Here is a 27,352-nt window from a genome sequence, read left to right on the forward strand (position 1 = left end):
GGAGCAGACTTCTTCCTACCTTACAGGAACCAAAACAAGCCAGTATATCCACAAACTGAAAGATTGTCCTTAATCAAATTAAATAGGTTTTTTTATGTAGCCTACATATAAAGTGTTTTTAAATGTATGGCGTCTCCAGGGACATTTGCATAACAGTCCCTCAAGTCAGAATGTATTCATAAACTCTCTGAACAATCCTATTCTTCAAAAAAACCTGTACAGAAGTCAGCATGGGACTCCAGAAAGATAATAACTGATCAACAAACTTATAGATTTCAAGAAAACAGAGTAATTTAGTTTCCTGAAAGTGCTAGTCTTTGTTTGCTATGCTGTGGGATTCTGGATTTAGGAAGAGGGAGGTTTAAGCCAAGAAAGAAATCTAAAAATGTAGACTTTGCAAAGACTACTGCCCAAAAATAATGTTCTAAACAAAGACCTGAGACCACTTTTCCCATCAGTTTTCACCAGTCCTCTGCTGTTGCTTCACGTGTGTTTTCACTTATTCTGTGATTGAGACATGGGGATTTTTTTTAGTTTTGTTTTCTAAATTAAGGCACAAAAAAGAGAGAATAAGGTCAAGTCCTCCCTATTTCGTTTGTGGTACAGCAGATTCAATCTCAAGAGTCAATGTTTCTTAAACACACACAGAATTTTAAAGAATGGCTTCAGCTTAATAACATGTATTCTGACCAGGCCACAGCATGCTCCAGGAGTAGCTGACAGCCTTCTGCAGTTGCCACAAAATTTATATTATAAGAAAAGCAGAAATTTAAAAAAAAATTTAATTAGGCATAAAGATGCAAACTTCAAACACAAAGAACAGCATAAGCATTTACTAGTGGGTAAAATGTCTCCATCCCTGCTTCCCATCCTCACTAGGAAGGAAGTTCCTATCAGGACTTAAGAACACAGGAGGCACTGAGGCCTGTGTTCTACAAAGAAAATTTTTTTCCACAGGTTCATTTTTTTCAGGGTTTGATGTAGGTCCCACTGATGCACAACCCACCTGCCCACACTTCTGTCACTGAAGTTGCAGGCATAACAAAAAGCTATTTTTCAAAACTGGTCTTTGTTTAAAACTCCTGACAGTAATGTATTCCCTGAAAATTGTTCCTCACCTTACGGTTTTTTAATGAGTCACTTCTAGCTAACTGCTGTGCTTAAAGCACCTTCTCCTTTTTCTTTTGTTATTATTTTAACTTCATCAAATCCCAACTGATCACAAAGAAGCACCATATACAAAACACACAATTGAAGCAACGATTCCAACACTAAGAAAAAACAATCAGCAGATAGAACAAAACCAGCAGAATAGCAATTAACAAGTGCTGAAATCTGTACATTCCATATGTTGAAGGGGACATTAGAAATGCAATATTCTTAACCTTGTTAAATCAATAAATACCTATGAAAGGTTTTCCACTTAAACCCAGGGATTTGAAAAGGATGCTACACTTGGAAGAAAACTAAGCCTTCCCTATGCATTCTCACTTATGCTCACTGTAACAACAGATTACTTTCATACAGTAGTACAATACTGTATGGTTGTCCAACGCAGTAGCAAACTCATTTCTAGAAAACACACACACACACACACACACAAATCTGTCTGCTTACCTTGTAAGTGTTTAGGCTCCACCTTCTCACCAATTCCAGTTTCTCCATTGCTGGATTCTTCACTTCATCTGCTAACACAACTGGTCCGCTCTTCTGTTGGGCTCTGCCCCCTATGTCAGATAAAGCAAATCTTCAAGGCCTTGCTTTTTGCTTGTTTGTTTTAAAGGGTTAATAGCAGATATGGAAGATTTGTGCAATTTCACATGCAAAAGCAGAGCAAGGTGACAGTAAGAACTTCAGATGAATATGCAGATTTTCAAAATCAGCTCCAGAAAGAAAGAATTATTTAAAAACTAATATAAAACCTGCATGTGTACCTCACTATTTCATTTAATAATAGGCTGAATAAAGCTTACCTGAATGCATAGAATTTTACTAACCAACCTTAAACCAGCTTTTTAGACATGTTTATTTCCTTAATCTATGTTTTAAAATTCCAATAGTTGGACACCCTCTTGGATTTAGCCAATGTAAAAGCCTGTTTACAACCTGCAGACCATTACATGAAAATTACTGGCATATAAAAACTGTTGACACAAAATACAACTAATAAATTTCAAAGCAGATTTTTAAAATCTTTTCCAATGAACATCATCCTTTCCAGAAGACGTATTCAGCCAATACGTATTTATTTCAGCTTTATTAGCTCATTGCATTAGGAATAATTAATTCTATAAACCACCAGCATAAAAACAGCAGTGAAGATTTACAGTCATAAAATATCTAGGGCAAATTACCACACATTCATTGCCAACACTCAGCATTTTCATGCTAGTATGCGATATCGTGGAATTCCAAGTTTTAATTTTGCAAAAATATTTCCTAGTGTCCTAAATAGCAAGAACTGCAAAGCACTACCACTTTTTAAGCAGTAGTTTTATTTATTCTTGCACAATTTTGACACTCCTGCTGCTACTTAAAGTCACCTTAGCCTTGCCAGGTGACTGCATTATTTACATAAATAGGTGTTGGAAAAAGGTCTATACAGATGCCTCAAGATACTCCTTTAGCATCAAACTCTACTATGTTCTTTACATCTTCAAAATGCTGTGCAAACATTAAGTAATTAATCCTCTCAACACCCTTATAAGGTGACCGAATAGGTCTTCTCCTTTTATATACGAGGAAACAAAGATGTTAAGTAATTTGCCCATAGGCACAAATGAGTCAAGTGGCGAAGGGTGTTGTGAATTCCTAATGGCCACCTCATATTCAATTCTACTGGAATACGTGATCATTTTGGCAAAAAACAGCCAAAAAATTCAGCTTAAATCTTAATGAAAAATTTTAGTTACTCCCATTTCAGCTACCATTTGTTAATATTTGGTAATTATAGAGCAAAAAGCAGCATACAGGAAGGAAAGCAGAGGTTACTTAGTGAGCTGTTAAAGCCAGAGATGAGAGCTACCAAAAAACCCCGCAAGTTTTATTTCCAGCTAACAGTAAATCAAATTATTAGAGACATGAAGGAGTTAGTACAGTGTCAGCAGAGACAAGGGTGTTTATCCATCCAGGGCTATGATACCTGTGGGAATAATTAAATCACAACCTTGTCCAGCCAGTCTGCTAGCTGCTGCACTGCTAGGAGATATAACAGATGATTTGGGTGATGCTGAGGAACCTGAAAAGGGGACATATTTAACCATGAAAATCCACCTCTTGCCTTAGAAGGTAACGTACACTTTCACACAGACAGATTTGGGATTTATTTGGGGTGTGGGCAGGGCTGCTGTTTTGTTTGCCTGTCTTATTTTGGGGAAAAAACCCACAAAAACATTTGCTTCAGCAACACACTAAATAGAAGCATTCATCTTTTTCTCTAGGTCATTACTGTCAAACTGTTTTTTGTAACAGTAATCAAAATACAACTGACAGCTTCATCAGTGAAGTATGCACTATCAACAGAAAATTCCATGGAACATTGTTATATAGAGCTTCCACAGCTGAAACCTCCTTTTTCAGTTCTAGGTAGATTTCACTCTGCACTGTCACTGAATGGTAAGTCACAGTATTAAGGGGTGAAGTAAGCTCTGAAATCTATGCCAATTTCAGATATACTTGATTAACATCTGCTCCTAAGTCTGTGTAAATACACAGCAATAAGCTATCCTGAAGATAATACAAGCCATTAGTTGTTAAGGTGTGTAACCTCCTTCCCAAAAGAAAGATTCTACAGCATTCATTTGTTCTCTTTCAAAAAGAAAAAACAAGAAGCCAAAGTGACCTGCTCTATGTGTGCTCTCTAAGCTGCGCTAGCATTCTGCTTTTCAGAGCTTTGCCTTCTTTCCTATCACATAAATGTGAAGTAACATTCTTCTAAAATATTCAGGAGTTATAAAACCAAACAACCAAATCAGCTTTTCCTCTGTAGTGGTGTGTAGGCATTATACAGGGGGGAGCTTTTATTGCTTTTGTTGACAGATTCTGAGATAAGCCACGGCTGACAGTGTGCTAGAGGAAAGGAAATCAAACCTAAACTCTGGCAGTTTCAGCAAAATTTAAGTTACCAGTAACACAAAAAATACCACTCAATGTAACTGAATCAAGAATCAACTTCCGCCTTTTAAACATACTACAGAGCACTACTAACATGGGGTATATGACTCCAATGATTTGGATCCAATAGCACAGAAAAGATGAAACTGAAAGATAGCTCACTTGCTGTGTCCTTCTGCAGTGATACATTGCGTAAGAGCTGCAACTGGATTCATTCCGGCATAAACGTTTAACTGCAAGATCCTGCTAAAGGCCTAAAGACTGAATCACTTCAGCAAGCGAGCCAAGACAAGCAGTTAAAAAAAAAAATCCTTATAATTTGACGGAGTATTTATTAATGCAGCCTATGCATGCTTCATCATTCAACTTCCCCCAAATCTTAAAGGCCCTTCCTCTCCAGTACTGCCTGCTTTGCACTCAAAAACGAAGCCCTGATAAGGACACTCAAACAAAAAAACAGAATTTTTAGAAATAGGGCAATCTTTTTACTTTTGTCTATTGATTCATAAGAAGTCTGAGTTTCTACCACTTCTCTCTCTCCAATTTAGAGCATTAGGAAAAAATATCCTTGGAGGAAAACTGTGATATAGTTAAAGATTAAATGTCCAAACCTCATCGTTTGTATACATAGCTTTCTACAGAACATCTGAATAAATGTATTAGTGTAGCCTCAAACATCTCTTCAGACACTTTTTCCTTTACAGGCTAATGCACTTGACAGATACAAAAGTTACCCTGCTAATAGAATACAGAAAGGGAAGCACGGTGAGCAGTTTACCATCTGCCCAGTTTTTAGCTCAATATTTTGCTAATTTCAAAGACTTAAAGAAACCACAGCATTCACTTTGTAATATATGCAAAGTACAACATGTAAATCACTGTTTTCATAAGCACAGAATTTTAACAAACAGGAAATGAAACAACATGTAAATTCAATCTACGGCTACAAAGAGACTTATTTTCACAGCTGCTCATTTGAGACAATTTCAAACCTTTCAAATTCAGAAACTGTCAAGGCTGCATAATTCCTTACAATATCACTTTCACATACTCTATCATGGCACTCTACTGTTTTTAGACAGGTGGGGAACACTACATTACTGGCTTATCACTTTGTATTTCTCATTGGTTTATACTAACTTAGATTCTCTGAAATATACATTAATACTTCCACAGTGAATTAAATATTAATTAACTAAAATCCTTCTGCTATAAACAACCGCAACTCTGTGCTGAGAAAATGAGAACAGCCACTTTTTCATTAGTTAATGCCTGGAAAAACAGACCAGAAGCATTATGACTCCTAACAACCATAAAGTAATACACGCACTATAACAAAAAAAAGACAGACACGTCTCAAGGGCAAAGAAGAATTCCATTCATTAATCTCCTCCAAGTGAACTGTGTATCAAGAAGTAAACAACTCCCCAGTCATATTTCAAATCAGAACAATACCTGCAACATTTAAATAAAACTTCAATGCAACGTAATAGCAAAATTCTCCTAACACCATTTCAAGGTGCTCAATGACCTCCTTTCGTGTAAATGCAGACCAACTTAACACTGGGTAGGTTCCACTAGTCCCCTGACAGACACTACAAGTGCAGCATATATCCTCTATTTTAACAACCCAGCTACCAGAGAAGATAAACCAGACTGTCACTAATGCACATCTCAATGCGTTCACTTGCACCAAGATACTCAAAGCAGCTAGAGGGCATTGTCCTCCTGTCAATATGAAATTATGCCTAAAGATTTTAAATCAAAAAATAAAGACAAAAAAAAACCAATTACCTTTTCCTGGAAACGGTCCTGCCTCAACGACTCCCTCTTTGGTGCTGTCAAAGCCATGAGATGTTATTTTGGTTTCAGAAAGTCCAAGTTCAACTGGTAATGAATGTTTCAAGTCCTTGGAAATACATGAATAAAATCGGAAAGTCAATGTTTAAGAAAGATAAAAGCGACTCAGAAATATTAGAATGCAATTCCAGCAGCTCTCAGACAGGCACTTTTTGCCTTTAGCCTGGAACACCTTCACTGGTGTCACAGCATTCTACTGCAATGCACAAATAGGACATAAACAAACAAGAAATACTAATTATTACCTGTGTATTTATTACGGAATATTTTTTTATTGATGAACAACCAGAGTGCCATCTCAGAGCAGCAGTTACCAAAAATGGAGCCCAAAACATTTGCATGTAGTCTGAAGCTGGTCCAAACAACCACATCAGTTTAATAGCCATATATTTTAACTATAGTTAAAAACTTACAGGCATACAGAATGACCCAAAACTAAGTGCAGACAACATCTACAAACCAAAAATGTGTAAACAATTATCATGATGTTAAAGCTAAAACAAACAAACAAAAGGCACTGAGCAAGAAATTGCTTTAAAATTCACAGCAACCTTTATTTCTACAAATAGCACACGAAATCTCTCCAATATTTGATATGGGAGAAACATCTAAAAGGCACCATCATTTCAACAGCTTCCTTTTGAGCACCTAGTCTACATTTCACAGCACAAAGTTGCCATTTGCTTCTGTTTGCTTTTGAAACTCATGGATCTAAAATTGCCCAAGATCACCTTGTTTATCTTCTGAGAGACAGATTAAGCAGTACAACCAACTTCCAGGCAACTGAAGTCTTCACAAAAACCCAAGCAAGGCCTAGTACTGAACTATGAATTCATACACCATAATTCACATACCATCCTAATGCCCAGTTCTGCTATCTCACCCACCTCTACAAATGACTCCCAAAGTTTCCTTGACTATTATTTCCAGCCATCTGATTGAAGTTTAAGCCTCTGGTATTATGGAATATACTTAGAGCTTTAAAAAAGTTCAGATATTCAAAGCATTTTAAAACCACTAATTGATAAAAGCGAAAGCTGAGGGAAATACTACTCGAAGTAAATAGTGAAATTTGCAGAGAAAAACTATACGTAGTTTTAAGAGGTCAGTGTCTGGACACATGCGGTAACTATTTATGATATATGCAATGCTCCTAATTACAAAGAAAACACAAGCTTTAAAATCCAGTTCATGTTTGACGTATCACTGTAGTTGCTCCATGCATAAACCAGAAGCAAGCTAGTGCCTAAGAATGATACTGCCTAGAGGCTCAGATTGTTAAGAAGTGACTTTGGATCACATCCCCACAGACTCAGTTAGCTGCCTTTAGTTTAAGACAAACTCCTGTGAAGAAGAGAAAAGGAAGAGCTACAAACATGAACTCCAGCAGAGCAGGAATCCTGTTGACATAGAAAACCCAGGATGTTACTGTAATCAGAGCAACCTACATCTATAGCCCTACTTTCACTCACATGGAATACCTATTTAAGAATAATTAAGCTGTATTTGTGTATCTGAAGCATTATACCAAAAAAATCCAAACAAACAAACAAGCAAAAGCTCACTGAAAACCCTCAGCATGAATAACAAATAATAGTCACATGCAGAACCTGACCGCACAAATTAAGTATATCACAACACTGGATAAATTGCTGTTTTCAGTCTTCACAACGGACTTAACACTGGTGCTTCCATTTAAGTACTCGCAGTTGGTGGTATGCCTTTACTTCAACTTAGTTTAGCTAACAGACTGAGTCCACTTAATTCAAAATGTAGGAAGTCACTAAGAGCTGAAAAAGCAGAGAGACTTGAAAGAGGATAACCAGACTGAAGAGGAGAAGATACATTGAGTATTGATTTAACAAAAAGGACATGGCATCAACTCTTTTTTCTTTTCCTGAAGGCACCTTGTCACGTTGTAGAGCTTTTGGAAATATCTAAATCTGTAGCCAAATAAACATAGACAGCTAACCTGCTGAAGCATGTTCGCAATAGGAATCTAAGCAATCATCTGTATTTAAGGTTAAAATGCAGAACATCTGCTTTGTAAAGACAAAAGTTTATACCTAAACTTAAGCATCTGGACAACTTCTGTACATTCAATTTTATTCTAATTTCAAGCTAAATACAAGCTGAACAAACTATACTTAAATAAACCAGAATATTATAACACATGCATCTCTTAAATAAAAACCCTGATATTTGGAGCATGAAAATTATTAAGATCTACAGTTGTGTTTATATACACATCAGGGTATTTACATAAAAATATACATATGTATGTATATGTACACAAACATACTTGTTTGAAGAGAGCTACACTTTGTTCATTCAAAAAGGCAAAGTCCAATGTAAAGAACTGGTTTCAAACGCATTTTAAACACTTATATTAACCAATTGCAATACACTCTGCTGAAGAAACATAGCTTTGCACATGAATTTAAAAGAAAGATTTACCATTTGTTGATTTATACATGACCAGAATTGTCATCAAAAATTCAGTGATCATCAAATACTACCTTTTTGTTGTTTATAAACATACAGGTTACTGTTCAGTGGAGACACACTTCTGCATGTAAGCTTCAAATTTTAACATGTCATTCTTGTAACATGCTTGCTTTTTTATTTTTCACACAAGTGTAGATAAACAAAAAGAGCTACCCAAAAATCTGCAATCATTCTGACAAAGCAGTCTATCCCTTCAATAATTTACAAAGAGTAACTTAGAAACAGCCTTAGATTAAGAAAAGACATGCACAAAACTTCACAGTCATGAGAAGGTATGATAGTACTTAAGGAGATTTCAGAGTGGTAAGAAGGCAACATAAAGAGTTCTTTGTTCCCACCAAATGTAGATTTGCTGTTCCAACAGGGGAAGTGAAGACAGATTACCTTACTATACGGTGACTATACTTTGACTACATATTGCTTTTCTAGTTAAGAGGAAGAGTTTGATGATCGTAAGATCTGGTTTCAAATTCTAAGTGACTTCCCCCCTTCCTCATAAAAGGGAAATAAAGTCTTTAGAATTCACGAGAATTTGCTGATACATTTCAAAGTCACAAATCTGTTAAGGGATCACCACCAGCTCCTCCCCTTCCCCAGCTTAATTCCTAATTTCCAATTTTATGAGGCTGAAAGCCATTGCACATTCATGCAATTATCAGCTAGCAGAAGTATTTTTAATATGGTACCTTCACTGAGATCCAGAGCTAGAGGTATAAAAATCTTACAACTCAGATTTCCAAGAAGTCAAAAGGTTTGATTACCTGCCCTATTCTTAAGTCCTTTAGCACACTAAGGGCTCAAAGCAACAAAAGGACAGAATAAAGGGACACACAACAGCTGTACTAGCTTAGTTAGGTCTACTCAAGACTGTGCAAACCTATATTGCACAGAGCATTTAAACCACTTTAACCCTTTGTTAAAATCCCATTTTAATTAGTTCAAGTCACCATATCAAATGAAACATATCTTAGTAAAGTTAGCCTTATTTACATTACTCACAGGAATATTCATCAGCTTATTATACAGATCACCTAGATGAACCAGTAGGGATTTTTGACGTATCAATCCTGTTAAGACAGCAGACACAGCAAAGGAGTCGCTCAGAATGCATGCTTATAAAGAAATGTTGGTTGGGTTACAGTACTATTATCCAAAAGATACTTCCCATCCATGCTAGCCATAGTATGCTAAAATGAAGAGGGGAAAGATAACAGAACTGCATTGCTTCTTTATCTGTTGAAACTTACTTTGTAGATACTTACTGGAAACTAAGGCAGAAGTAAGCAAACAACATCTATTAATTTCTTAGTTTTGTCAATCCATTATAATGCATGACTCTTGCTTAGTACCAACAGGAAGTTTAATAGATATGGTTTTGCTTGCCCTTATTACCTTGAATAAAAGTGTTTTAGAACCTCCACACCACTAGCTAGTTCAAGTAGTCTATTGAAAGTGGAGCAACAAAACTGGGAACAACATACGCTTGTTTATTTTTTAATGATGGATGACACTTTAAATAAAACTACTCAAGTCACCTTCAGGAAAAATTTGTACCACATCTGATTGTAAAGCTCAAAGTGTAAGTTTTAAAGATTACAAGTCCCATGAAACAAAGTGTTACGTACAGACACATAACATCTATCCAGTAAGATAACTGGCCTTTAACTTATTACCCTAATTTGTAGAGCTGCATGTATGTATTCAGCTTTTCTTCTTCTCTTTGTCCTGTCAGGTCACTCAGCTCCTATTTTACATGAATTCAACTACTAAATTCTCACATCAATATAAATTCAAGCATAAAAATAAATGGGAGGAGAGCTTCAGCTTTATTCTATGCTGAAGTGGCAAACAAGATGGGCTGACAGATTTCTTCTGCTCTCCAATACACTGCTCTTCACTCAGAAGACCCTTCTACTTCATCCCATTTGACTTACCTAATGTACTATGAAGTTTTAAATTAGCATCCCTTTTCCTTTCATCATTAACATTCATGTCTTTAGTTTTTAAGACTGTATGAAGCAGACTACTTGGCAACAAAAACTGTATTTTTTTTGTTTCATCTCCTAGAAACGGTTTTCTAGAACTGACACATAGAAATATACTTTAAATATCTCTATATTAATTAAAATATCATTTCCCAGTGTAAAAATCTAACCACGTTAAAAACCTAAGAGATGAACTCACATGATTCAGCTAGAATGTGAGGGACAAGGCTTGGCATTTTTTTCAGAAGGCAAAAGACAAAAAGGAATTCACCTTATCTATTTGTGCAGCCTGGCAATACAATCACAGAACAAGATATTGAACACATACACCCAAAGTCATCAGATCCCAGAGCTTATTTCACACTTCTAAGATCAATTAAAGACTCATGACAAAGTTAATGCCTCTTTTGCAGCCTTAAGTTTATTACTGGTATTACATACAAATGTTTAGTAGCAGTTTTGTCCCCATAAGAGTACAAAAAGAGCCAAGAGAAGAAAGTCTATATTGAAAATAAAAGGAAACAACTGGGACAACAATTTCAGAGAGTCAGAAGGCCTTCCTATTGATTTTGTACAATAGTTTAAACATAATAGCTTACAACTGCCCAAATACCTTTGCAGGCACACCGAACAGTTTTTTGATTAATTTAATTTATTCCTATACAGCTTTCACACTATGTGGCACTGTACTGAATTAGGAATAACACACTTCCTCACTCCTTCCCATAGTCCTCAGCTCCCAATCCCCTCAGTGACATTAAAACCCTACTATTCTAATCACATAATTATAATAGCACGTGAGGAAAACTGTTTTCAAAGTCAAAGGTAAAAGAAATAAACCAGTGGAGAACATAAAACAATGAGACTTTTTTGTATATTGAGTTTTCTTGTACAAAGTAGTCAGAAAAACATGTTTGATTAGGAAACACTGAAGTCCTTCCTCTGTTATTAAGACAGACTAATAAACACACAAACATTGGCAAAAGCTTGTATACACCAAGTTTTTAATGTTTGAGTTTCAACAGAGCTTGGAGAGCTGAAAAGCACTAGGTCAAGCTTTTTTGTAATGAAAGGACATCAGACATTTCATCCAATGATGTTAGATGTTAGTTAAAAAAGTTTTCATCCATCATACAGGCAGGTCAAAACTTGTCAGAATTCCACAGGCATCTCTTATTACAAACAAGACAGAATTAGAATGTAGCAGCATATTTCTGAACAAGACTTCACAGTTAGGCAAATGCTTATTTAATTTACCTTATAAATATGCTTTTGATTCTTTTTCTTAAACATAAGAACCAAGATGATGCGTCACGTAGTGCTACATCGCATTCCCACAAGACTGGAATTAATATGCTTCCTTCTGAAATGACATTATGGCAATCTGTGCTGTCTGATGCTCTGCAAAAATAATGGCATTTTTCTTCAAAGAAGGAGCAACCCTGCTTGCTATTTCCAGGTTCAAAAAGAAAAATTTGCACTGCATTGCCTTGCAAAATGAAATACTTCTCATGCTTGAGTGTATACAAATACTGCATTTGGCAGAAAATAAATGTGCCTTTTCATGCCTGAGCAGCTTATGGATGAGATTCTGATGGAAATACTAAACAGAATGTGAGAATAGAGAAAAGCTTAGTTTTGTAATTAGAGAACTCTGAAGAAGAGGTTGTACAACTATCTCTTTACTCAGTCTATCAAAAACATACAATCAAATCTGCTCAAGTGTTTGTTGCAAAATAGCTGAAGAAGACCTAATTAAAAAATAGAGAAGAAATCATGTTTTGTTGCTTACATCTGAACTGTACATCATCTAAATGAATGCCTCCCTGATGATAGCAGTAACAAGAAACTAAGATAACTTTGTTGCCCAGCTGCCCAAGAAGGTAACTGAAGTCAGTATATTGGAGTTCAAGTGCTCTAAACTATACTGTGCTCGCATACTCTTCCCAGCCACTGTGGTAACAGTACAACATCAAGTGGTAATGCTTTCTTGCCTCTTTCTTAAGCTACCTCTTAAAAATCAGTACTTGGCTTGCCATTTCCATAAATCAATAGGAAACAAGACCCTTGAAAACTTGGCACAGAAGTTTTGTGGTGCAATGCATACTGCTTTAGGTTAAAACAAAAAATTACCTGGCAGTGAAAAAAAGAAAATTGTAGCATTAAGGATTAGAAATAACAAACACAAAACAAGATTAATAGAAACCAAATATTAGAATTTGAGACTACCAGATTAGTAAACAGACCTAGATGTTAATTCCAAGAAGTTTGTTTTCTGTGTTTTGTTTATAAGCAGCCTTGATTATCACATATTCTGAGTTTAGGTCACATATGCAGGTGTTAACTTGTACTTGACAGTTAAAATAATTAAAGTGCACTTCACCTTCACTGATCTCAAAATAAGCATTGTGAAAATAATTACAGCAGGAAACTCAAATATGGTTGCACAGTATAAATTTTCTGCAACTCGGCCAAGTATTTGGCCCATTTTTGTGAAAGTGGCAGTCTCAAAATGTAGTTGACTCCAAGCCAGCAAAATTATTGGCATACCAGCAAAAAGCTACTTCAACTTTTATGTGGCCACAGACAAAAATTACCTAACATTTCAACTTGCTGTAGAAAATTGTGATAATATTTTGACTGAACAAGGGCTCTGACCCAGTCAACAAGAGCACAAGTTTCATTTACCATAACTAAGCAGTAAGCACTACACTGAAGAAGCAATTATTATGTAAGGAAAAGATAACTTAGCAGCATCAAGCCATGGCAGCATCAAGGTCATCAGGCTCAGAAACAGTAAACCTGTTTCTCTACTTGCAGGTGAACCCAAATTCATTACCACTTCGAGGTGTGCCTCTGTTGCCCCCCTAGACACAGGTACATCTTTATTGACATTCAGTTTTAACTTTATTTCATTAAACATTTTTACATTATGTTACTGGTAAGTCTTAGTTCAATGACAAATCTTAAGAAATACAAGCTTTCCCTCACTGCAGTAGTATTTATAAAATAATCGTGGACAATTCAGCAGAAGCAGAAAAATTGCTCACTGGTAAGTGCAGTATTTTCCAGTAAGAGCTCTAATACAGATGAATTTGTATCTCACGAAGTTTTATACTTTACAGCCATGCTCACTATACAGCTACCCTGAAAGCATTATCAAATGCCTTTGATGTTATTTTCAGAATGTATTTTTATTTTTAATATTTAAAATACATGTCTACATATTCAAATTAATTTTAGTTATAAAGATAATATCAAACATGTTTAAAACTATACTTTTAATATATATTTAAATGCTTGCTTTTGTGCTTTATGAATAAAACTGCTGCTTTAAAAATCAGTATCCTCAAGGCTTAGAATCAATAATTTGAAATGTATATACTTGATTGCACATTACAGAGCACCCAAAACTTTACACTACTTAACTTTAAAAAAACTTGCCACTATTAACACAACTTTCAGGCAAAAAAGTTATTACAATGTTCAATATCTGCTTTGGGTTTTTTAGTAAGCTTTAACAACAACTTATCAGCTCAGAAGGAGTTTTTCCATTAAAGCTAAAACCAGAAGAAGAAATTACGTAGATGCTTATTTCACCAATATTCAGGACGTTTATGTCATTTATTTTTAAATTGATGAAGTTCCCCACCTCTAATCAGGATTTTAGCAGAACAGAAGTAAAATGTTGAAGCTCTTATCAGTATTTCTTTTAGAAATAATCCTTCACTGCAAGTCAGCATGGGACTGTTAAAGGTTAGAGATTTCCTTAAAATCTAAGTCTCAGCAGGTATCAAATATACGTGGACAAATAACTTGCCTTCATATTTCCAACTGAAATACAAAATAAAAAGAAAACCAATCCCAAATTCCATAAACTGTACCACAGCACCCTCTGCTGGACAGCAAACATGAGAGGAACAGTAAAATATATCGATGTTAAGGGAAAGAACTCAAAATTGCATACAAATGATTACAGAAGTATAACTTCGTTTTCTAACATACAGCAAATAAGATGTCATCTATACAGCATACAGCAATATCATAGTGATTTTTCAGTTTCAACCCAAGTTGCTTCTTTCCTATTTACAACTTCAAATCAGAACGTGACTTTCTTTAGTTTTAGGCATGTTGCACCCAAACCTAATACCAATTAGAAGCAGCTTGCCCTGAACAATTTGATACTTATTCACAAAAAAATTAGGCTTTAACAAGTCCTTGTGAATTCAGGCTATCGAGTCTCTCATTTTAAAAATGCTTGTTGTCCTGTTTATGACTAAAATTTTCTGATTAAAAATCAATATCCTCAAGGATCAGAGACAAGAATGCAGCAGCATTCTTGATTGTGCATTACAGAGCACCCAATTCTTTACACTATTTCATGCTCAGAAATATCTGCCATTGCTAGCATGCCTTTTATACAAAATTGCAATGTGCAATCACATTATGCAACTTTAATAATAATTTCTGAGCTTCAAAGGGGTTTTGCCATTAAAGCTCTAAAAAACTACGTCAAGTGCAGTCTGCTACGCATCGCATTGTAACTTTAGCATTTCTGATAATGGTACCTTGTTAAGACACCAAACAAAATTCTTACCCTGTTAAAGCTGTGCTCATGAGAATCTTCCAGCTGTCCATTGCTAGTCACAGGAATTTCTGCTGCTGAATTTCTGGGAGACTCTTGAGCCATTGCACCTTCCTACAGTATAAGAAGAAACAGGTTAGCATTTGTCTTTAATTTCCAGTGAGTGATCCATATGAAAGTACTTGATGTATAGGTTTCATAACAGCTGATTTTATTTCAAACTCTTATTTGTAATATTCTGATATACTAGGTCTGTATATATTCATTTAACCACACACCCAAATCACATTCATATGCTAGCACAACTCAGAGAGAAGTAATGGAAAGCTTCAAGATCCAAGAGAAAAGAAACACTAAAATTTAACCCATTGATAAGGGGGTCAGGAGGTGCCAAACACAAATGAGACATGTGGGGCCAGACAAATATTTTTTATGCACACCTGACCTTTAGAGTATTTTATGTACCTCAAGCTGTAAGAAGATGAACTTGGCTAAACAAAAAAAAACACAAAAAAAAACCAAACAAAAAAAAACAACAACAAACAACCCCAAAACCCACCCCCAAGATTGTACTAGATAAAACTACAAAAAGAAAGTACTGATTCCAAACTTACAAATAGTTTAACTTGCTTCTTATTTTAGCATAATATAGTGCCACCTTCTGACTGAACTGTCGTTATACAACACTCATTCAGCCAACAGCAGTAAATCTGAAATGAAATGCAGAAACAAGAACTTAAAAGCACTGATGCAATTCAAGAATCAAAGTTAGTTTCAAAATGCAGCTGTATTATGAACAGTAGCAGCAGCTGTGAAACCACCGCTTTTAAGAATGACCTAAGGTGTAAGAGAAATTCCCAGAAGAAATTTACACCTGCAGAGGGTGTTTACAGGCACCTAAAGAGGGAATGGCAATCTAACACTCTCCAAAACTAAGAAACCAAGAACGTCCAAATGTTCATGCTTACATAAAAGTCACCTGCAGTGTTCAAACCAGCCCCTACACCTGTGCCAAACTGTGCCAACACCATCAACAAGTACCTGAGAAAAGGGGTTTTCTTCCCTTAAAGATCCTAAAAAGGGAACAAGCTCTTTTCAGTCAAAGGGTCAGGAAGGGGCCAAGTGTCTGAGATCACAGCTTTTAAAAAAAATTCTACACACACAGAGAACAGATTTCACATCAGTTAAGAGAAAATCAGTGTGCTGTGAATTCAAGAAGTAACTTTAACACTCGAACTTACCTCACCAACCCCTGTCATTTAGGACTTAGCAACTTCTTTCAGCACTGGGAAGGAATAGCTCACAGTGCCACATACTAAACATTGGCCTAGCATACCAAATCCCTCAGACAGCCCAGTCTTCACCCACCCAACACAAAGCAACTTTTTGGGGGGTCATCGTTCATACAACAGAACAAACTCAGAACTCATAGCCTTTAAGTAAATGAAAATACTGAAGCACAACAAAAAGGTCTGTTTCTTTTATGAGTACTTTTAAAGTAGCAATTTGTTTCATTTCATAGGACATCTCAAGTTGGAAGGAACCCATGAGGATTAAGTCCAATTCCCTGTTGCTATCAACATCTTTAGATCAAATGTTCTAGTTATCTGTCATATTAGATATTCATTTAGGAAATCTGTCCAATAGCTTAAGCTCCTTAAGACTGCTCTCAATCTCACACCTGCTAGAACTCCCAGACTGCTAAGAACTATGCTTCTACTTGACACAGTCAAGTGGGGTATTTTTCTAAATGCTTGGCCTGTCACAGCTACCTGCGCAATACTGAAATGTCAGCGCAGGCTCACACAGCTATTTTTGTTCTTCTTTCTGCAAATTGTCAGGAAAGTGTCAAAGGGAAGTCCTGTACTATCAGGGGATACACTTCATTTGGCAGGGATCACAAAGCTGCATTTCCAAATTTAATTAAAGGCAAAACATATATTGGCTTGGATCCTTTTCATCAAGAATCTCAAATAATTTTGCTAATGTTGTACACTGATGTATGTTTATCCATTTCTTCAGAGATATACACGCTCACACATACGTATACATTTCTGCAGAAAATACTTACATTAGAAAACAAAAATTCATCAGCTTCTCTGGACAACTTCTAATATCTAAGACAAGTAAGAAGCAATACACATTTTTTTAGGCATTCTTACCCAAGTCAAATCTATGTACCAAGTTCAGAGAAAGCAAAAAACAACCTGCTAACTTCAGTTTCAAGTTAGGTATGTACTAAAACATCATTTTCCATTGCTGAAAGAAGGACATTTCATCACCCTGCTTTCCCAGTCCCTACTGTTAGCTACAGTGTTCCACCTCCCAGCCACTCGCCTGACTGTGCTGTAAACACATTCAACTCACTAGCCTGGCAACAGACCTTTCCACCAGCTTATTTTTCCCCCAGTTTCAGGGACTTGATTCAGTTTGCAATGAGGCTAGACAAGCACCAAAGACATGAAATGAGCAGCTGAAAAACAGAAGTAGGATAAACTGCTAATTTGGAGCGGCCAAAACAAGAAATCATCACCTGCATTTTAGTCAACAGCCAAAGCTAACACTGATGCCAAGAAACAATTCCTTGCCCTTTTTTCTGGCCTTTACCCCTAAGTCTTCCCCCCAACAGCTTTCCTCATTCCCCTACCTGCTCCCTGGGCCAGAACAATGCATTTGTACAGAAAAAAAAGACTGCAGAAACACTGCATGTTAAAAGATGCCCAAGGCTCAAAATTTTCCCATTCAAATTAGTTCATCACACAGCTCTAACACTTGCACCTATGAAACAGAAGGTGTGACAATGCAGTAAGAAACCGAGAATGAAAGACTGCTCTCAGTCACAGCATCAGCTTACTTCTGCAGTGCAGCATCTCACAGAATTGTGTAGTATGGTTGGAAGGGACCTTAGTATCATCCAGTTCCAACCCTCCTGCCATGGGCAGAGATGCCTCACACTAGACTGAGATGCCTCACACTTAAAGCTCTGTCCAACCTGACCTTGACCAAATACTTCTTCTAACTGTGGCCAAAACCAGCAGCCATTTCTCTTTGCCTCTGGATGCATGTTCCTGCAACCTCACACAACAATGGTAGGCTTACTGATCTGAGATGAAATTAAACCACCAAACCACAACAGTACTTCTGTTGAAACACTGAGTATGATTGCTGAATTGAGTGCCCTTTGGTAAGTGGAGCTCACAGCTGATTTAAACTAAGTATATAAAAAAACCCTGAATCGAGAGAGGAGGGAGAGGGGAGAGGGGAGAGGGGAGAGGGGAGAGGGGAGAGGGGAGAGGGGAGAGGGGAGAGGGGAGAGGGGAGAGAGGGAGAGGGGAGAGGGGAGAGGGGAGAGGGGAGAGGGCCTAAAGTAAATCTAAAGAAGTTCCTAAATTTGTATTGATGCATTAGGCATGAATGACTAATACACAGAAGAAAATTCCCCTTTCTTCTCGCAGTACTTGCACATTTCAGACTCTACCACACCTAAATCTATTCAATTTACAAAGCAAATACTGCAGCACACCAATAAACTACTGGTTGAAGTAATCCTTTGTTATGAACTAACTGTTCTTCATAGTGTCTCAAAAGCAGCCCCCACCCATTCAAGATAATGTACATGGACTCATACCCCCATACTAACTTCCCTGTGCTCTGTATGTGAGAACTTTTGACCTGAAACTGTTGCTGGGAATGGCTGACTTCACACTAATATAATGATCATCTCGGCTAGACTGAACCTCTTCTGCAGCTGGATGAGACTCATCAAGTACTGTGGATTCACTGCTGTTTTCTGACATACCGGAACACGAGACAGGTTTGGCATGCATTGATAGATCTGAAAGGAGCCGGATGTTGCAACTTACAGAAACCAAAGTAGACTTTCAGAAAGCATTTATTTTACAAGTTCTTCTAAGGCAAACAGAAACCTCCCTCTTTTGATGGTGAACAGGTCTTTAGCTCTCCAAAATCTAACTAGGACTAGGAATACAGTCTAGCTGTAGTCTAGTCTTCCTAGTAGCTTCCACTGGCAAAGCAAGCTTCCCCACACAGACAGCTAAGCTTGCAACATAAAACCAGGAAGTCAAACAACGTTCTTCAGCTGATATTTACTGTCACCTGCAACAATACATTAATTGTATCCTACCATTACAAAGATCACAATTTTATTAAGACATGAGATTTACCCAAACACTGAGAGTTTATATTCATGTTAAGCCACTGGAACCTAGTAAGTTGTTAAGTCTGTTACACCTAACTAGAAACAGAATCCCTTTCATTTTATTCTCAAAAAAAAAATAACCCCCTCACCTACACAAGGCAAAGAAAAGTCAGTAACATTGAGCACATGTGCAAGAAATCAGCTCTGTGAGTACAGTGATCATGAAAGGTAAGTTATGTACCTGAAAGAGCTTCAATAAGAAGCTAAATTTCATTTCACATAGCTGGTAACTACAGGTGACACTGCAACTCACCCAGCTGTTTAAGAGGAGGAGACAACCAATCATCAAAAATTAAACAGTCTATCAGTATTGAGCATAATTCACACATGGCTTCATTAACTCTTGCACCATTTTATACGTGCTCAGCCACATACCAGATTAAGAAAAACTATGATGAGATCATTATTTTTACTGATATTGTGCTTCCTAAGCTACAAAACATTTCAATTAAAGCAAATAATTAATAAGGTAAGCAGCTCACATGACAAGGGAAATAAGGACACAAAGGCTGAGAAACTGAATCATCTAGATCATCTAGATAATAGTACACCAGATAACCTATTACTTTACTTTGGAAAACCAAACACACAAAACAAGACATTTTTCCCCAGAAAAACAATTAATTCAGGGCTACCACTGAATAAAGTTGGATTTTTCTCCAACCAATACAAAATCCCTTGAAGTAATTAAAAAACAAGTATAATTTATTTGTCTGTCTTAATTTTCTATAATTCTTTTGAATATGAAAGACTGCACAGCAGACATGCTGTTTTCCCCAGAGTCCTGTCCAAACTCTGCTTGTGGTTGAAAACAATCTCCTGCTCAACAGCTTATTTCTGAGCAGTTAACACATCTCCATTAAGGACTAGAAGAATGTAATTTCTTTGCTTTGCTGGTTAAACAAGAAGCTCAATTCATCTTGTAGTGCAGTCTTGCTAAGACAATTTGTACCTCAGTTTTACCACATTAGTGATCCTGGACTTGGGTTTGTACCTCATAAACTTACATACCATGGTAACGCTGTTTAAAACTATTAAATGATACAAGCAGCAAAAAAGATTTTCTTGATTGCCTTAAGAACTCTTAACAACAAGACACAAATCATGTCATAAGCCCCTGCAGAAGACACTGCATAATGACAATTAAGTCTGTAAAATCCAAATTAATTCACTATTTGTGTTACAACCTCCCCCCACACACAATTTTTTGGATAGAAGTATTCTCCCGCAAGCAGTAGCAACACTTTCAGCACAGCTCTGCAGGATCACACTGACCAACTTTAGAACATCAGAAGGGAAAAACTGTAGATTAAAGGTGGCTTTTTAACTGCACATTCTACTTTAACTACAGAATTTGCTGATGACTGCTTCAGTGGCAAAAAAAAAAAAGGCATGTAAACATCAAATGCTGGATGTAAGGGTAAAAAATTTCTACATGTTTACAAAGATTCAGAAGGCAAGATATTCATGTGAAATTGTGCAAACATGGTATCTACATACATGTATTACCTATATTTAAGGGTCATTAAAAAAATGCATAGAGACTTTTGTATCTCAGTGCTCTTGTACATATTAGAGAAAGGCTCTTTATAAGATCTTCAATGCAGTGTGAATTCTGCATTATCAATTACCTTTTCACTAAAGCAGCCATGACTTTAAAACATAATAGGTGTTCAGTGTCCCCGGACATTTGTTACCATCACCCGCAATTACAACAAATCAAAGATCTATTTGGAAAAAACATGCCTGATCCATACTCTGACATTAATCTAAGCCCGAACACCCATCCTCATCACTCGTGTCTCTGGATTTTCTGATTTTTCCCACTAGACCAATCCTGCAACTCCACACGACTACTGCACCAGAGTAAAACAGAGGGACAGAACAGACTGAAAATCTCCCCCCGATGGCCAAGCCCCTGTAAATGCATAGCTGACTACAACCTCAATTATAGCCCACCATAACTAAAAGTGAACAATTTTAAAGTTTTGGGGATTTATATATATAATTTCTTCAAAGTACGAAGTAAAATGGAAAGCAAAGCAAAAACTTATAAACAACAAGTTTCCTTCAGGATGACGACTTCAGAGACATTTAACCAGCTATAGGTAGCTGTTATAAGAGCATGCATATGGACTTCTCATAAAAAAAGACAAATTCTTATTTGCTTATCCATGCAAATATGAATTACATCTCATCAACAATAAGTCTGCTTTGAATAAAGGACTTATTCTTCACATAGTTATATTACTTAAGTAAATGAGAACCATGGGATCCACATCAATTACAACTGCTTTTCTGAGCAGGATGCACTGCTTCTTCACTTAAGTTCTTATCTTAAATTAATTGCTAATAAAGCAAAAGCAAGGTATCTTTTGTCCAAATAAATTACACTTTTATTACTCCACTGCATAGACAAACAATGAATGTTTTTGTAACACCACACTAAATGCAAGGGCTGGTGGAAAATAACAATAACCCATTTCCTTAATTTCGATTTCTATGAACACTTATCACTAATTCTTGTCAATATTAACTGGCTTTTAAGAAGTATTTAAAGAACTGTATCAAACAGTTTCTGCTGCAATCACACCACAAGTTTCCTCCTTATGCTCCTGAATTCCCCGGCTGCTCCACTTGCATGATCTAATTATGCTTGAAAGTTACAAGACATGGTGGAGGCAACGACTGAAGAACTGGGCTGCCACTAACTTCCACACTCCCTGCCCCTAAACACCTTAACACTCTGCTCTTCTCCACATTAGCTAAGGCATGGGCTCCCATTACGGTCTCAATGACTACCAAAACAGAAAGCAGCAGCTGATAAAGATATTGCCTCAGCTTCCAGTTTTTCCCCATCTAATGTTCTTCTGTATTAGTTACTCCTTACATTTTAACCATGCATGCATGCATATATACATACATGATATGTATAAGATATATAGGAGTCAGACAGCCGTTTAGAGTTGCACTGATCAAATGACATCCTCCTCCAGCCCTGAAAAAGAAACTGTTCTTTTCTAGAAAATCAATACTTAGATAATAAAGCAAGGGCAAACTCCTTGTTACCAGTTCCACCAAGCATAAAAACCACGTCAGACACAGACACATCCAGTTCAGGGCACGAAAGATGAAAGGCTGTGAGGGGGTTTCAGTGAAAAATGATAGATCGGAGATGTACTACAAGCAACACCAGAAGAACTGCTTCTGGTTTGTAAACAATACCAAATGTAACACCTGCTTGTCACAGAACACCACGGTGTTTCCATATTTTAAGAACAGAAAGCCAGCTGCAAAAAGACAAATTGAAACGCTTAAACCAGTAATCGTCAGGGTGCGGAGTAAGTCCCAGGGGCATGAAATTTATGCAGCATCTGAAGTTTGCTTCCCCCACTAAGAAACAGGTGCTTTTTCCCTCTCGTGAAAGCCAACTTCTGGCAGCCCCCTCCGGGTGCCCACCACCACCCGGAGATACCGCCATAAACAGGCAAGGAGATGGGCAGACCGCAAACCGCCCCGCGCACCCGGCCCCAGCCGCCAGCACCTGCCGTGAAGGGCAGGGCAAGGCGGCCGGGAGCAGCCCCCGGTGGGCCCCGCTACCGGCTGCGGGCTCCCCCCGCTCCGCCGACAGGCCCAGCCTCCCGCTGCCAGCGCCAAGGGATTGCTGTGGAAGCGGAGACCACTCCCGCGGTATGACACGTAGGACCGGACGAAGCGGGAGGTGCGGTGCAACCCCGCTGCTGCGACTCCCGCGCCGGGCCGGGCCGGGCCGGGCCGGGCCAGGCCCGACCTGACCCCGGGGCCCAAAGGCCTCGCTCCAGCCTGCCCCTCACCTGCCGGCAGCACTGCTGCGACCCCGGAGGTGTCGTGCCGAGGGGGAAGGGATAAAGGGAAGGGGGAGGGAGGAAACTGGGCAGGGCGGCGCCGGCGCCCCTTCTCCAGCTTTATTTTCTTCCTCCTCCGGTACCAGGAGGAGCCGGAAACACTTGGCCGGAAAGGCGGCTGACGGCGGCAGGCTGCGGTCTCTCTAGGCTGTTGCCTGTGTGTCTATGGTTGCTGCCCCGCCGAGCCGGAGCCATAGCAACCAGAGCTGGGGCCTCACCGGGCGGCAGCGCCGCCTGCCTTGCCCGCTCCGCTCCGTCCTGCCCTGCCTGCTCCTCCTCCTCTCCTGCCGGCACTTTAATTTCACTCCCTCCGGCAGATGCTTCTGCAAGGGCGGCCCTGGTTTGGAGGCCCAGAGGCAGTTCCCTCCCCGGTGCTGCCGGCGCGGCGGGAGGCGCTGGCTCCTTTCCTGTGGGGCAGGTGTGGGTAGACTGGTCCCAGCCGTGGTACCGGCCCTGTCTAGTCCTCGGCGTGAGGCGCGGCCCTGGGCCGGCTCCGCAGGCGAGGCGCTGTTGTGCGGGTGTCAGCCGAAACGGGGAGGCTGCCCCAGCCCCTGCCAACTGCCATGCCCCTGAGGTCAGAGCAGGGGACTGGACACCGGCCTCATCCAAGGCGCCGTGCAGCCGAAAGCGGCAGAGCCCCAGTGTGCCTGTCCGGGTGCGCGGCTCCGGAATTCGGCCCTGGCACCATGGCTGAGGCTTCGGGGAGTCCCCTGTCCCAACCCACAGTGCGGAGGAAAAAAAGCATATCTATCGAGGAGAAAATTGACATCATAAGCGCGGTGGAGAGTGGTGAGAAGAAGGCAGACATTGCAGCCAAGTATGGCATAAAGAAGAACTCCTTGTCTTCAATCATGAAGAATAAAGAAAAACTTTTGGAAGCCTTTGAATCCTTACGATTTGATCCTAAAAGGAAAAGGCTAAGGACCGCTTTTTACACCGACCTGGAGGAGGCATTGGTGAAGTGGTACCGAATTGCTCAGTGCTTGAACATGCCAGTAAACGGTCCTATGTTGCGCCTCAAGGCTAATGATTTTGCCCAGAAGCTCGGACATAATGATTTTAAATGCAGTAATGGGTGGCTTGATCGTTTCAAGTCAAGGTATGGATTAGTTTTCAGAGCTCAGCCTGCAGAAGCAGCTGCTACTACTACAGTAGATGCTTCAACACTTTGGTACCAAAATGTTCTTCCTTATTATTTAAATGAGTATCAGCCAAAAAACGTGTTTTACATTCAGGAGACTGGATTGTTGTATCAGATGTTACCACATAACACATTTGCATTTAAAGGGGAAACTTGTTCTGTAGGTGAACTAAGCAAAGAGAGAATAACTGTAGTGGTGGGTACAAATATGGATGGCTCCGAGAAACTTCCTTTGCTTATTATAGGAAAAAACAAAAGTCCACACTTTTCCAAAGATGTGGAGTCACTACCTGTGGATTATGTAGGAAATGATATGGCATGGATGACTTCAGAAGTGTTTGAACAGTGGATGCACAAACTTGATGACAAATTTCAAGCACAGCAGCGACGAGTAGTTATTCTTGTTGATTCTCTCCCAGCTCACACAGAAGTAAATAACCTGAAGTCTATCAAATTAATGTTCTTTCCTCCAGACCCTTCTTCATGTACAACTGTGAAACAAAGGGTTATCAGAAGTCTGAAGGTTAAATACAGGCACTGTCTTATCAAGAGATTTGTTGACTGCATAGAAGGTAATGAAGAGTTTATGCTGCTTCTTCGTGATGCAATTGAGATGTTGTACCTGTGCTGGAGGGAAGTAATGCCAGAGACCATTGTAAAACATTATAAAGAAGCAGGATTCAAATTAGAAACCAAGGCAAATGGTGATGACACAGAGGCTGAGACTGATTTTAATTTGCTTGCACACGCACAGGCAGCTGGAGTGGAGTTTCCAGAAGGTTTATCTTTGGAGGAATATGCAGCTCTAGATGATGGCTTGGTAACTTACGAAATGCCCACAAATAACAAAGGGGTGGGTGCCAAAGAAAGTGAATCAGATAAAGCTGGGACATTTGTTTGCAATGAAGATGAGGATGAAGATCAATTTCAGGGAGCTGAACAGCCTTTACCGTCAAAATCTGAGGCTATGAATGCTTTAGATACCCTTCGAAAGTTTCTCAGAAGTCAAGACACGGATGATTCGCTTCACGATTCCTTAGCTGACCTGGAGAATTTTATTCAACATGTAGTATGTAAATAAATAATTTTAGCAAAGTGTGAAAGCATGTAGTTGGAGAAAAAAAAAAAGGAAGTATATAAAGACTTGTATAAACATAGAAAAATATAAAAAGGAATCATATAAGTAAACACAAATAGGCAGTTTAATAAGAAGTGTTGCTGCAGTGTTTTCTAGTGTACTTTTCTTAGGTGCCCAGATGTACATAATGAAAGAAATCTGAACGTATGAAAAAGGGCTGTGAACTGGAGTTTTCCACAAAATCAGGAGGAAAGAACACAAAATTTGGGGTTGAGAGAGGAAATAAGTTGAACCTTTAAAATGATAACTGTAGTAAGTACGGTGGAGGCAAAAGCAATTCTCTGAGCAGTTCAGTGCACTCAGGATGAACCGGTGCCCACTTGAAATTCTTTCTTCAGGAAGAGATTTAACACTTCTTCACAGTGATAGTATCATTGGTGTCTTTGGTATTGTTGACAGTAGAACAGTAAATATTTATCAGCTTGGTGCTTTTGATACTTCAACAAAAAATGGAGTAACACAGAAAACCCGTACTGAAGTTCTGAGAACTAAGGGTTGTTTAACATAATTTTTTTTTTGTCCTTGTTCAAGAATTCTGGTCATAGTTTATTCTTGCAGCAGAAAGTTTGCAGTTTGGGATGGGTGTTGTTTTCTTAAAGCTCCTCATGTGTGTAGATACAGGAATGGCATAATCATTTATCTGAGACTCAAAAGACAAACAAACCTTTACTTGGTCTTTGAAGAGGTCAAAAGGGAAGGTTATTCTGTCCCCTTCAGCCTCTCTGGTATTTGGATTTGATGTAGGTCCTTCTGTGCAGCTCCCATGTATTTTTACAGAACACAACCAGCTGATGCAGTATCTGTAAACCTTACCAACTTTTGTTTTATTTACTATACTTGATGGTTGTGCTGTAGGATTCAATGCACGGATGTCGTTTATTATTATAACTGCCATGAGCAGGGGGGCTGTTTGTGTGAGTGCAGTGTTGAGTAAATCACAGTACCTTTACACATCTTCAAGTATGCATTTCAAGCAATGTAATCATACCAGAGCCAAAAATAGCAATTTACATGAGACATACTGTTCCTGACTTTTTTAAAAACCCATTTAAATATTTTCCATATCTATCAATTTTAATTTTTTTTCAAAAGTTAGAGATATTTTTTCTCATTTAGAGGAAGAACAAAATATTTTATGGAAGCCCTTTTAGGGTACCTGTGTAATAAAGAATCTGTTATGGTGCCTATAAGCCATGAGAAACAATCTCTTGCTTATTTGAATCTTCAGTTTTCAATAAATAGTTTGGCTGAAGTTTTTTTGACCATTCTTTCTGGTGAGGACAGTTTATCCACTTGTAAAAGCATTTCAGAAAATGAATCAAATTGTTGGAAGACTGTGAAAATATGGGGTGGGACGGACACTCATGAGAAAATGCCTATGGCTAAACTGTATGAATATTTTACTAGAACCCCTACAAAAAACCCTCTTGTTATAAAATACCTGATGTGAATTCTATCCAAAGGATATTCTGATAAAACAAGAACTATCTGTAGAAATTCCAGTAAATAAAATCCCACCCAGAGATGTATAGATTCTGTGAAAGAGGTATCCCTCTGCATTATCTGTGTTATTATTATTTTAAAGTACACATGCAAAGCCTTTTAAATCCAGATGCTGTATCAGATAAATCAATATATTTTCCTTGCTCAAATACTTTAGAACAAGCTTATGAAAAGCACTTTTTATTTTGGCTAAGCTTATTTGAAGTTCATATAAATCACACAGAGCCCTATGGATAATTTTCCTATAGTAATCTTCTATTTAAAATATGTGGTTTTCTTTGCAACAGCCCCTGCTAAAGGCAAGTTAGAAAAAGACATCTAGTATACGTATAGTACATGTGTTTATTCTTTAAGATTTTACTTCACATGGACCTCATTGGCCTGGGATCCAGATAAGGAGACTCTCTGTCCCTTCT

General features: G+C 38.2%; 2 protein-coding genes across 4 annotated transcripts in view; one reads left to right on the forward strand and one right to left on the reverse strand.

Annotated features, from left to right (window-relative positions):
• Positions 1-23,282, reverse strand: part of ARFIP1 (ADP ribosylation factor interacting protein 1) — a 43,099-nt gene extending 19,817 nt beyond the window's left edge. The window contains exons 1-5 of one of the 3 annotated variants that reach the window (XM_062637533.1): positions 23,104-23,282; positions 15,064-15,165; positions 5,908-6,022; positions 3,167-3,238; positions 1,618-1,727 (exon numbers count right to left, since the gene is read on the reverse strand). In XM_062637533.1, coding sequence (XP_062493517.1) covers positions 1,618-1,727; positions 3,167-3,238; positions 5,908-6,022; positions 15,064-15,156 — 390 coding nt within the window. In that variant the 5' untranslated portion in view covers positions 15,157-15,165; positions 23,104-23,282. Of the gene's footprint in view, positions 1-1,617; positions 1,728-3,142; positions 3,239-5,907; positions 6,023-15,063; positions 15,166-23,103 lie in introns of all 3 variants that reach the window. The other 2 variants (XM_062637532.1, XM_062637534.1) reach the window with 2 other exon arrangements.
• Positions 23,283-23,537: 255 nt separating this feature from the next.
• On the forward strand, positions 23,538-26,976 carry TIGD4 (tigger transposable element derived 4). The gene has a single exon (XM_062637516.1). The coding sequence runs from the start codon at positions 23,718-23,720 to the stop codon at positions 25,374-25,376; it is 1,659 nt and encodes a 552-aa protein (XP_062493500.1). The 5' UTR covers positions 23,538-23,717; the 3' UTR covers positions 25,377-26,976.
• The last annotated feature ends 376 nt before the right edge of the window (positions 26,977-27,352 follow it).

Source organism: Pezoporus occidentalis, unplaced genomic scaffold (genome assembly GCF_034315485.1).
Source record: "Pezoporus occidentalis ecotype Australia unplaced genomic scaffold, CSIRO_AGI_Poc_V1 ctg53, whole genome shotgun sequence".
NCBI classification, from domain to species: Eukaryota; Metazoa; Chordata; class Aves; order Psittaciformes; family Psittacidae; genus Pezoporus; species Pezoporus occidentalis.

Coding starts and splice junctions, on each gene's coding strand:
- TIGD4 (XM_062637516.1), top strand. CDS start 23,718: ATGCCCCTGAGGTCAGAGCAGGGGACTGGACACCGGCCTCATCCAAGG.